The sequence below is a fragment of the Eurosta solidaginis genome, chromosome 2 (genome assembly GCF_040869045.1).
Source record: "Eurosta solidaginis isolate ZX-2024a chromosome 2, ASM4086904v1, whole genome shotgun sequence".
Taxonomy (NCBI): domain Eukaryota; kingdom Metazoa; phylum Arthropoda; class Insecta; order Diptera; family Tephritidae; genus Eurosta; species Eurosta solidaginis.
This window is the reverse complement of record NC_090320.1, coordinates 293,305,974-293,322,428: the sequence shown is the minus strand read 5'-3', so window position 1 is coordinate 293,322,428 and position 16,455 is coordinate 293,305,974. Positions and strand designations below refer to the sequence as shown.

General features: G+C 36.1%; 2 protein-coding genes across 6 annotated transcripts in view; one reads left to right on the top strand and one right to left on the bottom strand.

Annotated features, from left to right (window-relative positions):
• The window catches only part of for (cGMP-dependent protein kinase for), a 319,267-nt gene that overhangs the window by 130,435 nt on the left and 172,377 nt on the right, over positions 1–16,455 (top strand). The window lies entirely within an intron of this gene.
• LOC137242860 (uncharacterized) lies at positions 10,371–12,270 on the bottom strand. Its single transcript, XM_067770113.1, has 4 exons — positions 12,076–12,270; positions 11,912–12,010; positions 11,683–11,851; positions 10,371–11,627 (listed from the first exon to the last, which is right to left on the bottom strand). Exons 1-4 carry the CDS (start codon positions 12,082–12,084, stop codon positions 11,023–11,025), a joined length of 882 nt encoding a protein of 293 aa, XP_067626214.1. The 5' UTR covers positions 12,085–12,270; the 3' UTR covers positions 10,371–11,022.

The following is a 16,455-nucleotide window of genomic DNA, read 5'->3' as shown; positions in this document are numbered from 1 at the left end:
TTTTTTTTCAAGATAATTTTGTCGTTATTTTCGTATAATTATGGAGTATTATCCGATATTTGCCAAAAATTTAATGACTTATTTTCGGAATCAACTCGCGACTCTTTCGGTGCTAACTCATAATATTATTTTCGTAGTTTCAGGACTATTTCCAGAACGAGATGACCCGTACTTTTACAGTATAATTTCTAGAGCATATTGGGATCCGGGTCCTCTCGGGATTTCGCACGGTCATGAGTGTTAACAATTAAAGTAATAGTTCTGTGGTCACAAGCAATAATCGCCTATCCACGCTAATCTTCGTATATGAATTGCTTATGACCATAGAATTCAGGATTACTTTCGAATCATTTAGGGAGCATATCTAAATTAGTTTAGGTTTAAATTCCGGACTTTTTCGGAATAGTTTTTGGATCGTTCCGTGATTGCTTTCAGAATAACCTAGGCGCTGCTTCAGGACCATTTCGGATCTATCTCCAAATATTTGAAGTAGGTACTATTTCGGGATGATTTGAGGATCTTGGATTCATTTTAGGAAATTTCCACGACTTACCGCATATAATTTGTAAAAAATCGTCGGATCATTTCGGGATAATTTTAATTTTTTCTTTTATCTGAATTGACCACCCCACGTCTTTGTTTTCTTGGTTGTGGAAAGGTTCATTGAATTTAAAAAAGCTTAACTTGAGTTTATTAAAGATATATCCATTTTTGCTCAAGTTATCGTGTTAACGGCCGAGCGGAAGGACAGACGGTCGACTATGTATAAAAACTGGGCGTGGCTTCAACCGATGTCGCCCTTTTTCACAGAAAACAGTTATCGTCCTAGAATCTAAGCCTCTACCAAATTTCACAAGGATTGGTAAATTTTTGTTCGACTTATGGCATTAAAAGTATCCTAGACAAATTAAATGAAAAAGGGCGGAGCCACGCCCATTTTGAAATTTTCTTTTATTTTTGTATTTTATTGCACTATATCATTACTGGAGTCGAATGTTGACATAATTTACTTATATACTGTAAAGATATTAACTTTTCTTTTAAAATTTGAATTAAAAAAAATTTTTTTTAAAAAGTGGGCATGGTCGTTCTCCGATTTTGCTAATTTTTATTAAGCGGACATACAGTAATAAGAGTAACGTTCCTACCAAATTTCATCATGATATCTTCAACGACTGCCAAATTACAGCTTGCAAAACTTCTAAATTACCTTCTTTTAAAAGTGGGCGGTGCCACGCCCATTGTCCAAAATTTGACTAGTTTTCTATTCAGCGTCATAAGTTCAACTCACCTACCAAGTTTCATCGCTTAATCCGTATTTGGTAATGAATTATCGCACTTTTTCGATTTTTCGAAATTTTCGATATCGAAAAAGTGGGCGTGGTTATTGTCCGATATCGTTCATTTTAAATAGCGCTCTGAGATGAGTGCCCAGGAATCTACGTACCAAATTTCATCAAGATACCTCAAAATTTATTCAAGTTATCGTGTTAACGGACAGGCGGACGGACGGACGGACATGGCTCAATCGAATTTTTTTTCGATACTGATGATTTTGATATATGGAAGTCTATATCTATCTCGATTCCTTTATACCTGTACAACCAACCGTTATCCAATCAAAGTTAATATACTCTGTGAGCTCTGCTCAACTGAGTATAAAAAGAAATAAACGTACATTCACACTGGCATGCTTTCATATTGTAACCTCAATGTTAATAAAAGAAATTAGTATTTTAACTTTAGAATACTTCATTTATTGAATTCATTTAGAAAATAATATTTATCTATAAAAACAGTGATTAGTACGTCGCTCGAGTCATAGGAAAAAGCCTGAAGTCCCGATCAGCTCGTGTAAGCGTTGCCACTTAATTGTTTACACAAAATAATGTTTCTGTGGTAGGTACCAACAATTCATAAGCTCCAATTCGTGTCTCAAATATCGATAATTCATGCATACACTTACAAATGGGTAGTTAGAAAAATTTTATTTTTTCTTTATACCTTAAAGTTTTTATTGTTTAGCATTTTTCTTAATGGATTTTACTAGTAATTATAATGCATATAAGAGCTTCATTCTGTATTGCGAACGATAGCTCAGACGAACGATTCGTCTCCAAACGATTTCATCTAGCAATGGAATTTTTTATCATTTTCGTTCGGTTTTTTCGTTTCTTTCTTTATTTCAAGCAGGAAGTCGAAAGCAATTGTCAAATGAAATTTTGCTATCGTTTAACATAGTGCAAATACACTAGCGATTCAACTCTGAGGCGAAGCGAACGTTCGTTTCATAATAGAGAATGAGGCCCTAAGTTATTATTGCAGCTGAGTATTGGTCTACTGCCTTAAATGTTTTGAACAATTTTTTTAATAACTTAAAATTTTTGTTTTATTAAATCTTTTCCGTTTTTTGTTTATGGCCACCTTAAGCATTTCAATATTTGTTATACTCAGCCTGATTTGCACATAGAGTATATTAACTGTGATTGGATAACTGTTGGCTGTACAGTTATAAAGGAATCGAGATAGATATAGACTTTCATATGTCATGTGGACTGATATTGATAAAAATTTGAAAAATTTTTTAAAATGGGCGCGGCACCGCCCACCTGTAATAAAATCAAGTTTACAAATATTATTAATCATAAATCAAAAATCGTTAAACATATCGTAACAAAATTCGGCAGAGAAGTTGCCTTTACTATAAGGAATGCTTTGAAGAAAAATCAACGAAATCGGTTAAGGGCCACGCCCACTTTTATATAAACGATTTTTATAAGGGTCGTGCACGAATAAAATAAGCTTTATCTTTGCAAAAAAAGCTTTATATCAATGGTATTTCATTTCCCAAGTGGATTTATAACAATAAATAGGAAAAACTTCAAGGAAGAGAAATTGGGAAACATTTTTTTTAGACGGGCGGTGCCACGTGTTATATAGAAAAGTAATTTATCTGAAATGAAATGTAAAATTGAAGCTCACGCTGAGTATATAATGTTCGGTTACACCCGAACTTAGACACCTTTACTTGTTTTTAGTTACCATTGCTGGGTCAATCCATCTTAAAAGACACCTCGGATAAGAGATTACATTTAAATGATTCTCTTTTAATGTGTGAAGAACGTGAAGGAGATTCGAGTTCAACGCTCAGCTCCCGAAAAGCTAGCTGTTGAAGAAGTGAAATTCAGAAATCAGAATTTACAATTTCTCTCTAATATGAATAACAAAGACCATTGCATAAAGCAATACGAGCAAAGCTCGCTAATTAAATACATGTGAAGGAATCCAATTTCACTAAGTTTTATTGTTTTGTCAAATTTAAAATAATTATTTATATCGAAATTGAAATATATTCACACCTTATGTGCCGCCCGTCACAAGCTAAATTATTTCTTTCTATGTGAAATTTTCAAAATTAAAGTGGATATAAGATTAGTGAACATCCAATATTTGGAATAGTTTTGTCTGAAGTTATTCACTTACATAGTACCATCCGTCACAACTTGAAAATGGTAATTTTTTGTGTTAATTACACACAGAAGGTTTATATTTCGACTCAGAGTGATATATTTTCAAAACTTGTAAAATAACTATTTAAAGAGAAACTACTCTAAGTTTGAACCAGGGTTCAGTGAAAAAGTCCCACCCGTCACTTTGGAATACCCCTGCTATAATAAATATCTCAAAAACCATTTATACACCACGTCGCTCGAAAGCGATCAATGCGTGACTATTTATAACAAAATAATGACAAAATTAAACATCAATTCGTGCTTATTCATTACTGTGAGTCGATCAAATTCATTGTTAGTTTACGTATGATGACGGATAATCTAAATATTTAAATAAAAAATATTGATTGATTAATCTGTGGGAAAGAAAGAAGTAATAAAGAGTTAGATCACTTATTTAAAAAATTAATATTAATTATGTCATGGATGTAATTAGTCAAATCATTACGATTATCGCAGGAAAAATAATTGAATACGATAATCATATGAGAACATAAAGAAGAAGATCAAAGAACATTGAAGAAATTTATGTGGCAATAAAATTTCCAGATTACACATAAATATATCCCCAATCGTGTACGTGCATAGTGTACATATGTATTGTAATTAAGGCATTAATTGCTTCTATATTCACTGTTTAATCACATAACTTTGAAACATTTCATTTTGTCATTAAAAGCCAATAAAAATCGTTGTAAGGTGTGTGCAAAAAAAAAACAAAACAAACAAATACACGTGCGTACAAAATTTGTGCTACACAAAAGCATGCACATACCCAAATATTTGTAACATTTTTCGATCTCTATGTTTCACACATTCCCCATGACAATTCATTGCATGGTTGACGATAAATGCATTTTTTTAATTTATGTTTTAAATTTTTTTGTTTGTAAATTTTTTAATAGTAAATAAACTACAAAAGCTAATTGTTCCAGTGCAATTGAAAGCTTAAGGAAATAAGAAGATCTTTGATGAATGTCACCAGTTAAAGGCGGTCCGCGCCAGTTTAGTTGAAATCAGCAAAGTTGGACGAAGAATAAAAAAGAAGGGCAGTTGAAAGGGGATGCAACAAAAACACTTCATTGGCGATTATTAAGCTAAATTGTTTTTGCTATATATGGACATTAGATTGATTGCTTAAAAGCGTTTGCTTTATTATCTTCATTCAGAAAAGTTTAAAAATTGCACGTTCACACATTGGTTGCCAGTGTGTCAAAGGTTATCATAAAAAAAGTTCTTCTCTTTATTCCATTAACTTTTGATGGAAATTGAAAATTTTTTTTTTTTTAATTTGTGAATGAATTTGAATAAAATTTGTTCACTACAAAAAAGAATGATAAAATATTTTCTCAGCTAAAATATTTTCAAGTAAAATTACAAAAATTTGCGCACGGCAATGGTTACTTGGGTGTTGAGCTTTGAATTCGAGTTCACCTGCAGTCATACTGTAACACCAGATGTCTCTATCCACTCAGCCATTTGAGCAGCGATTGCATGCTACGCGTCCCATTAGTGCTGCAGATATTTTTAGTTTTTAGCAAACTATTTCTCGATACTTAATGAACTCGGTTATACAATTCAATCGTAATGAAACGCGATAGTATACTTATCCTCAAAGCAGTAGCGGGTTTGAGGGGGGGCGGTCGAAAGGGCTATCGCCGCCCCCTCCCCAGACGTGATTTTCTCCTAAATTTATTCGGAACAAAATTTTTTAACGAAGTCCCAGAAACCCACTATTTTTATGCAGTATTTGTATAAATATAATGATGGATATTTGATCGTTACTTTTCATAATGCAGTTTTTGTATGCATGATTTAATTGAGTATCAATTTTCAAATAATATTAGCGCTCAACAGTGAGAATGCTCATGCAAATCAGTCCAATGCTCAGAAATATTAGCACTGTTGGTAACATACTGAATCAAACCTTACTTTATTGAATAAAGTTTATTCAGAATCTTATATGAGATTCTTTTGTAACTTTCCTTCATGCGTACGATTCGATCCGTGAAGAAGATGTTATAAAATTTTTTTTTTTTTTCAGTTAAATAAATAAAAAATAATATTGTCTTTAGCTTTAACATTAAAGTACGTGTATTTAGAATATCAAATGAAAAAGGTTACATTAAAAACTCAAGCGCATGCGTCGGCTTTTCTTTGCCATTTCATCTAAAACTTCATAAACGGTAACAATATATAATATCACCAACAAAGTAAATACGTAGCAGCATTATAAAGAAATTTATTACCATAGACATACACCCCAGCGGGTTAGGGGATCAGAATATACCCGCGGTAGGTATGCCTGTCGTAAGAGGCGACTAAAATACCAGATTCAAGGGGCTGTGTAGCGCAACCTTTCAGGTTGCCAGCGCAATATATAGCTTCTCCAAACCCAATTGTCAACCTCACCTATCCGCGGCGAATCCTGTTTCACTAACAGACGAGGGAGGGAGGGAATGGCTAGAAGGTTTAATGTGGCCACATAAATCGTTCCCGAGATGGTCGGGCTAGCACCTTAATGGTGCTATGGTACCGCAGCGTACCGGATTTGTATCCCGCAAAGGACCATCACATCGATAACACTCCCCAAAGCCTTCGCGGAGCAACCTTATCGCTACAACAACAACAACAACAACATAGACATAAAAACATCAAATATTTGAATTGTAATGACCTAAAAAATCAAATAATCCTGAGGCAAGGGGGTGTTTAAACCCGCCCCCCCTCGCTGCGCCCCTGTTCTGTAATGACATCAGAAGTTAAGGGAGCTGTGCAGGAACTTATTAAAATATGCACCAATGCTAATCATTGTCCGTGTTTCAACCCTTGTCTTAATAACTCGCTTGCGAAAACGTCGAAAGTTCTTCAAACAAAGGATTGCGTTGATGAAAAAAGTTATCAGTTTTCCAAATCAGTCTCCGAAACGTACCATAGGTTTCAAAAAACATCTGCAGGAATCATTAAGTGGACTATGTGACGCTGGTCTGAAAAACATGATGGTATAATGCAGTTTGAAGAAAACATCACAAAAATTGTTGCTTCGTTTCAAGAAATTTCTACTTGTCAAGATTCAACAACTTCTGAGGCCCGTTCTATGTTGAAATCTATTGGCGAGACAGATTTCGTGATTTCAGTGATTTGTTTGAGCAATGTACTTTCTGTTACACGACCACTAAGCTTACTTTTGCAAACACCGTCAATAGATTTGAATCAAGCTTCTGAAGCATTGAGTAACACTTTGCGAACATTAAAAAACCATAGACTTGAAGCAGAAAGTCATTTTTCGGGACCTTACAAAAAATAGTCGCTTTAGCCGATGAGTTGAAGTTTGATATTGTCCTCCCACGAATTGCTAAAAAGCAAATACATCGAGCGAATTACACTTCATCAGACGCTGAAGAGTATTATCGAAAAGCAATTTCTATACCTCTTCTTGATCATATCATTCTTGAATTACAAGGTACATAGATGACCTGAATATACATTGCAAGTTTTTAATCTTAATTTGCTACTGCCATCGCGAATCATCAAAGATAATACACTGCAAAAAAAGAATTTTGTTTAAAGAGCTTGTCCAAGATCTTGGTAAAGGATACGCATCTCTTATTGGAGGAAATACATTTAATCTAGATGGAGAGTACGAAGTGTGGTCAGAACGCTGGCCTCATAAGCAACACAGAAAATCAATTCCACTATCAGCTGAAAAAGTTTTAAATGATAAAGTATCTTGATGTGAACTTTGTTCAAAACACATCAGCTATTGGGAGAAAAAATTACTGACTGAAATCGCCCCCCCCCCCCCCCCCCCCCCCTCAAAAAGCACCCTGGATCCGCCATTGTCTCAAAGCTATAGATTTTTTAGTTGGATCTTTTTAGATCTATTTAAAAAGAAATATATATATAAATATTTGCTAAATATACATAAAAGGCGTACATTACAAATTTTGCAGAGAAGAAATATCTGGCTCTTCTTGTTTTTTTTTGGGTTTGGGTTTTTATTCGTTTTTCCTTCAAAGCACTCAGTTGATTGACAGTTATAGAGTGTTTTTGGCAAATATTGTGCTTTTTGATTATATTGATATTTATTTCTTTGTGTGCACTTCGATATGTCAAAGAACCACGGATGTACGTTTGATCAGCAATTAGACGTGCAACGCAAACTGTTAAGTGGATCGATATAACACTAGAAGACATTAATATGCACACTCGTCATAATCGCCGCCTAAGCGATTAAGTTCATTCCAAAACTATTTACGCCAATCATTCCTGCTTGTACCTAACTGACGCCAAGTGGGCGCACCAAGTGTTATAAATTCCTACTCCATCCGGTTCTTCCATTTCTTCCCCTTCCCTGCTTCGTCTCTATAGAAACACCAGACCCACGGCTCTCATTAATATAACCTTACAAAGCCTTTGAACATGATTGCGAGTCATTCATCATGAACTTATAGAGCAGGATTTTTGTTAGTCAATGAGGAAATTTCTTTTCAAAGTAACACTTGATTGCAAGAGGAAGTCTTCGTTGGATTGCCAGGCTGACGGTGTGGTTTCACTGTTAATACTTACTTAATTGGCGCTTAACTGTTTAAACGATTAAGGTCGTAAAACAAAACGGGCCAGTCGTTGGATTAACTGGCGCCAATTGGTCACACCGAGGGAATTTAAATCGGTTTCCACCTGGTCCTTCCAGCGGAGTGGGCTGCCCTCTCCTTCTGCTTCCATATGAGGGTTCCGATAAAAATACTTGCTTAGCCGAAGCATCATCTTTCATTTGCATAGCATGGCCTGGCCAGCGTAGCCGCTGTGTTTTAGTTCACTGGACTACGTTGATATCGGCGTAAAACTGGCACAGCTCATCATCAACATCATCTTCGGATCTCGTCGCCGCCAACGCATAGTACTTACTTACTTAATTGGCGCTTAACCGTCTAAACGGTTATGGCCGTCCAACAAGGCGCGCCAGTCGCTCCTTCGCTCCGCCAACCGGCGCCAATTGGTCACACCAAGGGAGTTTAAATCGTTTTCCACCTGGTCCTTCCAACGGAGTGGGGGCCGCCCTCTACCTCTGCTTCCATAGGCGGGTTCCGATAGAAACACTTTCTTGGCCGGAGCATCATCTTTCATTCGCATAACATGGCCTAGCCAGCGCAGCCGCTGCGCTTTAATTCGCTGGACTATGTTGATGTCTGCGTATAGCTCGTACAGCTCATCATTAAATCTTCTTCGGTACTGGCCATCGCCAACGCGTAGAGGTCCATAAATCTTTCGAAGAACTTTTCTCTCGAACACTCCCAAAGCCGCTTCATCTGCTGTTGTCATGGTCCATGCTTCTGCCCCATATAGCAGGACGGGTACGATAAGTGACTTGTGACGCCAACGCATAGAGGTTCATAAATATTTGGAAGAAATTTTCTCTCGAACACTCCCAGACCCGCCTCATCCGATGTTGTCATAGCTTCTGCACCATATAACAGTGCATCCTTAATACTGCTTCTCAGATATACGAAGTCCTTAACAGTGTCGAGTTTATATCTCTCATGACAGACGTAGACGCCAAAGCGCGAATGAACCTATTCTCCTTATGATAATTGCAAATACTTCGCCTCTGTCCTCGTTTACCGCAAGACAATCTATTTAAGCCTTTCATCCAGAGCAATAAAGGCAGAACTTGCATAAATATGTTATCAATACGGAGTCAGCAAATGCAGGATGTATAAGAATACCATTCTGCTTTAGATCTGTTGCTAGAATTATCTCTTCTAGTATAAGGTTAAAGAAGCCGTAATATAACTTACTTCTGAAGCTTTGTTTGGTTTCTAATCACAAGGAAAGGTCTTTCTCAATCGTTACATAGATGTCAAAGTTGCTAAACACAGTAAGAGCTTTGGATGAAACTTCACTACACGCAACCCGGCATTGAGAAGTGAGTATCGGAATATTCTTGTAGTGGTGCTTTTCCAGGATTGTATCGTAAAAATTTGGTCTGTAGCAGATTTAGCGGATCTTAAGATGCACTGGTATAGCTTAACCACTTCGCTGACCTTTGGCTTCAGTCAGTATTACAATAGTGTAGATAGTAATTGAAGTAGTCTGTCCTAGCTGGGCGCTTTATTATTTTATTTTCAGTTACATACTTAGCCATAATATTTCCATTCTCATTTCGCCATGGCGGAACGCATATTTCGACGGCAGGGATTGAGATATAGAGTCCCTATTTAGAAATGGGTCACTTTCACCAATAAAGTACAATCCGTACTGTCGCTTACAGGTTGCTATTATTATTCCGGCAAGAAATTGCTGCGATCTCTTGAACCTCCTCACATTCACGGCGGTCTGTTTCATGCTTCTTTCTTCAAAAGTAGACGTATATCTTCCTAAAAGCAGTATCTTTTTTTCAAAGGCAGCGAAACGTTCACTGCTCGCTAGAAAGCTATGGAGTCCTCATCGGAACGAGAATTGCCTGCAATAATCACGGTTGCCTCTTTCGTCAGCATCTTCTCGATGGTGCGTGGAAGCAAATTAATATTAAATTTGCGGTTATAATGCGGACTGCGGGAAGCTTTGAACGAATGTACCTAGCGCCGAAATTTTTACCAGGCACAGGCACCATCCGGATACGTAATTTGGATTTCAGTCACTTGATGGGACATGAATACCAAACAACAGGTATATTCTAGATGCTGCCACTTTGGTTATAATAAATTTCCATGCAACGATTTTTTAATTTTTCATCTTTATGTATTTTCTTTTTTTAATGTCTGCGAATATAAAAAAAATATTAAAAGAAATTATTCAAATCACTCACGTCGTTATTTGATTGGCCGTTACAGAGATATAGTAGAGCAGCTTAAAAAAATGATTCGAGAAGTTTTTCAAAATTCTCATTAAAATTTCCAAATTTTTGTTTCGGTTTAAGGAAAGATTTTGTGGAAAACTTTGAGTCTCAGACCCACTCGGAGAACTACTAATACTTTGTTAACTCGAGTTGGCTTCTGATGAGAGGTAAAACTCATTTGTACATCTTTTAAAAATTTTTAAATTAACTCTGTATGAAAAAGATAAATTTCCATTCATTGCAAGTGGGCATAATTCATTTGAGTAAAGAAGGAGTTAGAAGTCTCTCGAGAATTGCACGGGTGGTTCAGTTTTTTTTTGTCCAAATAAACTAAGTCAAGGTCTCTTATTCGTCGGATGCTCTATTTTAATCAAATTTTATATTGGAAGCCATGAATACAACTCAGAACTTTAGACTTTACAATTATTACGAGACGCTGGTGAATTGCCCGAGTATAAACATTAATAATTTGTTAATGGAATTTTTTTTTAAATAAATGCAAATCCCATTTCTGAATTGTTTAACTATTATTAAATTTTTTTCGAAATTACTCTACACAGATTTCCTTCCTTAATTCAAGAAAGTTTATATTTGCATATATAAAAAGAAATTATGAATGCTATTTTCTACTGGCGGGTTAAATGTGCAGGTTAATAACTCTCAGCTTTCGAATCATTTTCCATCAAACTTTAGTACCAATTTTTCTTTCAATTCCAACTCCTTAGCCTTGAATTCAATTTCTCGCTCCCGCAGCGACAATTCCCTTTCTTTAACACGTACTTCTCGTTCTCTCAATGTCAATCTTTCTTTTACCTCTAATTCTTTAGCTTTTAATTCAATTTCCCTCTCCCGCAAAGCAACCTCTCTCTCCCTAATGTTCATTTCTCTTTCTCTCATTTTAATATCCTGTTCCATTTTTTCTCTTTGCAAATTTTGTAATTCCGAATATATTTCTCTTATCGCAGCTGCAGCTGTGCATGAGTAATTGACTTTGTGTTGGATTTGCTCTGCTCTGTCCGCTGAGTATGTGACTTTGTGTTGGATTTGCTCTGTTCTGTCCGCTGAGTATGTGATTTTGGCTTGAGTTTGTTCTGCGCTGTCCACTAATAAAGAGTGCATTGGTGAGGTGGTTAGCTCTGTTTTAATTTGCACTGAGCCACAAGAATCATTGCTCACTGTACATAAGCTCTCTTCAGCAAATTCTGTTGCTGCCATGGATTCACCACCAAATAGTACTTCGAACTGATAATAGTAAGCGAACATTTTAAGTAAGTTAGCTAAAATGAAAGTGTGTTATTTAAAACTTATTTTCAAGAAACAAAAAAATATTACCTTTTAATATCTCCTCGTCCATACTTAAAACGCTAGTCGAGTCATGCCATTCTTTGGCTTTGGCGTATCTCGTTCGCATATTTCTCACCTTCGCACGTAATAACTTCCACTCCACACGCATGCCAGCTTCTTCGAGGAATTGCCTATAATAAGATTGTGCTGTTGGCCTCTATAATTGTTAACAATATCATATTTAGTATTATTTATTTATTGATTTATTAAGGCTTGCCTCAAAATCTCTGTTGGCTAACAAAAACTTAACAAGAGCGTTTTCTTCTGCCTTTGTCCATCTTCTTACCGGGTTATATCGCATACGTGTTTTCTTTGGCTGAAACAAAAGAAGCTACATTTATAAAAATACTCATCAATTCCATATTTGTTTGTGTTAATTACCTGGTCCATTTCTTTTAAAAATATGCTAATTTACAGTCACAAAATCAGAATCTTAATAGAAATAATGTAATGAGTAAATATGCACAGCTAACCGTGTAGCGTTGTATTTATTTCGAACTCATACACACGAACAAAAAATATGTACCTATTTATGACAGTCATACAATTTATGACAGTACAACTTGTTACGACAGTGTTTTAGCACGTGCTCATTTCAAGAGAGATATTTGTAGACTAAAGGGAAGAAAACAGCGCTCGGAATAAATACAACATATTAAAGGCATACACCAGCTGAATATAAAAAGAGAATACTTAAGACAAAAGAGAGAATACCAAGATTGCCACATTGGTCTATTTAGACTAAAAATGGTCCTATTGGTTTAGGTTTGATCTGCTCTTGATAATTGGCTATTCAAATAATCGATTAGTAAAATGGTGGACTATCGCTAATTGAATAGTTGTTTGCTTTCGACTAGTGACAAATTCTAATATTTTTATACTCAGCAGAGCAGAGCTGACAGAGTATACTATAACCACGCCCACTTTTTCGAAATAGAAAATTTCGAAAAACCGAAAAAGTGCGATAATTCATTACCAAAGGCGGATAAAGCGATGAAACTAGAGAGGTGGGTTGGCCTTGTGACGCAGAATAGAAAATTAGTAAAATTTTGGAGAATGAGCGTAGCACTGCCCACTTTTAAAAGAAGGTAATTTAAATGTTTTGCAAGCTGTTTTTTTTTCGTTTTTGATATTTTCAATGAATTCTTCGATTCGTAAGCACGATTGTATCTTTTGTTCAAATCAAGCAATGAAAAAGTTGCTGACATTGCAAATTATTACAAGAAGCGAATGGTTGAAAAACCAATAGTAAACAGCCTCGATCACCTGCTGAAGCGCTGTTCAATTACTTAAATCATTTGCTCAATAGTGTGTTAAAGCATTTTTGTAAACGGCTGGTAAATTGCGTTATTTACATATTTTAAAATATTTGCTTAACAGGAAACATTTTCTCTATTAACTATATTTTATGATTGTATATATTCTAATTTTCAATAGACACATTTAAAAGGAAAATTGGTTTGGAACAGAAATAAGCAATTCATGACAGTGAAATTTATTTACCGCGAGCAAACAAACAAACCTATCTTCATGATAGTCATTCTCCCTGTCAGCCTTATTTGACAGGTAGGTATTGCTATGAAGGAATAGTAAGATTCTTCACTTGTAGGAATTCACAATGATTGCTACTCGCCTAATCGACTAATTGATTAGCCGAATAATTAATTATGAAGAAGTCTACCGGTTCCTTTCCTTCTTCTCTTTAAAAATCTATTATACGCTTTGAATGCGTTACTTTGCCTCCTACTTTGCGTCAACAGCTGACTTCGAACACTCATACATATATTCATTGTTTTATTACTAATGTAAGAGCAAATGCTAAAAGGAATTCATAAACCTACGTTTTGACATGCCTTGTCAGTCCGTTTTTACAATGATTTCGACCTTTTTTTTATTTTAATATCTTTTTTTTCGCTGAGGAAGTGTTTATATTAATTTTATTCTTATTGAAAAAAGTCAATATGTCACTTTATTTGTGTTAATTGAGGCAAGAAAACTTTCAAGGTTCATTATTTCAAAGTGGCGCAGGCACTAAAATAACGTAAAAATGGAATGCTTTCGGAACTTAACAATGAATCCTATTTATTTTGAAACTTTAAGACTTTAGTATCTATCTTAAGCACTTTTCGGGGACGCAAAAGCTCTTTAACGCAATGCGCCAACGCATTGACAGAAAACTAACTAAAACCAAATATCGACGGAAAATTAACTGAAATTAATATATCGAAAATGCACACTGTCTAAACGGACGAGCCATGCTAAATAGCTTCAGTATCACTATTTTTTTGTGGAAATCTCAGTACAGAGAAGTACAATCCACTTTCCATATTTTGTGTAAATTTTTTTTAGCGAAATTCAAGTGTGTATTAGCTTTGATCACAGTTCATCGAAAATACTAACTACATGAAGCTTCCGAACTGTAAATCATAGGCCCAAATAACAGCACAACGCTGATCACTAATAGCATTACGTACTTCGTGTGTATCATTCTCTGTGGTTTGGAAAACATTGATCCTTTTGTATTATAAATTTGGTTCCAAAAGAAATTATTATGTGGCAACCGTATTCCAATGGGATTTTTTTTCTTTAATTCAGGTCGTATGAATTGTATTCACGCATGTCATATTGTCGTACATTTGAAACTTTGTCAAAACATTTCAACTGGGGCAGCAATGCTTTTTAAGCGCTGAGTACAGAGTGAAAGTGAGAAGCGTTGCTTACACTAATAGAGAGCTATGAAAATTCATAGAAATTCATAGAGAATTGTAAAACCTGTTAGAGTGCAATGCTTAAAACTTTTTAAATATAGCATATATTATAGCAGGTACCATAAGTGGAGCTGAGTAGTAAAGAAATAACATAACCTATATCTAATTACATACATACATACATATAACTGTAGTAACGCTTAAATTGGAGATTCGAGATTGGTCAACATTTATCGTGAGGGTTTATGTTTCCCCATATAAAAATTTTTTATTTTTCAAAGTAATAAATATGTTATTAGGGGAGTCGTACATCTACTTACCGAGATATCCACGCCTTGTCCTTGCAAAAGCTGAAATGTTAAGCATATGGTCTAGACAACTGGTAAAAGGTACACCGGTTTAAAACTAGAATTTAAGCCTAGCTAGAATTTTGAAGTATCACAGCTCTGAAGTTTATACTACGCATCACGAGCCTTGATTGCAACCTGTGCTGCGTCCACCTTTTCAACAATGTAAACGTGATATAGGGTCTAATTTAATGTTGTAGGAAGGTCCCCGGTTATCTTAGCCTATCGTTGTACTGTTTCCATATTATATTTTTAACAGTGATTAGCGATGTCCACTAGACCAATACTCGATAGAAGAGAGCCAGTTATACCGGCATATCATACATCAGTACACCATCTTTAAAAAGAGCGCCGACAGTAGGAAAACCGAACCGTGGCTTTAATAACTCTGTGCAATAAATTGAGCTTCCACGACGACTTTAATCTAAACGTTATTAATCCTCTCCGATAGCATTAGTAATACTTCGCAAATGGAAGGTCGTCTGAATACCGCGCTCTTGTATCTTCTCGAGAAGATAACTAGCTCAACTGTAGCCATTTTGCATGTTTCAGTTCACGTAGCCACCGTACCCCACTATGCGTGAAAGAGTTAGGGAAGAAATTTTCTATTGTATTCTTATTTTATTATTTATTTATTTTTTTATTTATTTATTTATTCTTATTTTAAACTTAATGCGTTATGGCCACATTGACATCACTGGGATATTGCGTCATAGACCCTTCGAACCCTATGACTTCGAAAGCTTTTCATACATCATTTATAAGAAGTCTGTACTATTGCTGAATAACATGGACTCCATGGACTCCGTACATCTGAGTAAATTCAGAGAAAATTGAGAGACATTAAACAAATTTGCAAACATTTTTATGCAGACGCAAATTGTTCTGTCTCCACTGATAATGTCCAATCAGCCGATTCACAGTGGGCTTCTATTTCTCGCACAATACGCGATACTAATAAGGCTGATTCCGCGATAGTTGGCACGGTTTGCAGGACCTCCTTCTGCGGACTGGGAAAAGAACTCTTAGACTCTAATCGTCAGACATGCACTTAACCGACAATATTTTTACAGAAGTTTGTGTATGCTCCAAACCAGCTTCTTGCCGCCGTGTTTAAATAGCTCCTTAGGTAAGCCATTAGCGCCGCGGCCTCGTTCTTATTGAATCTGGTCACTGCAGTTCGCTTGGGTCAATCATCTTCCCTGGGCGGTACAGCGTTGTCTCTATTTTATATGGCCAGGAAGTAGTCCTCCAAATCTAAGTAACCTCTGTACATCGATTACCAGGTCACCGTTTTCGTTTTTACAGCACTTTGCCCCAAGCTTTGAACCTTCCGTCTGTAGACGAATTTTTTGGTGAAATTTGCCGCCGTTGTTTCTGGCGGCTAACAGCTCAAGCTCTTCGCACTCACGCCTTTCTGCCTCTGCGTTTTTTTTTTCGTAAAACCGCCTCGCTTCCCTTTTCAGCTCGCGCAAAGGCGGACGCGTACTTTGGCTGCGAGATAGTAATCCGAACCGATGTTATGTCGTCGGATGGTGCGTACATCTAAAACACTGCAAGCTTTACGTCCGTCTGCCACAACGTGGTCGATCTGACTGCGCCTATTTCGATCGGGGTACAGCCATGTAGCTTGATGGATATTTTTATGCTTAATCCTGGTGCTGGATATGACCATGTTTCGGGCATCTGCGAAGTCTATCAGCGGC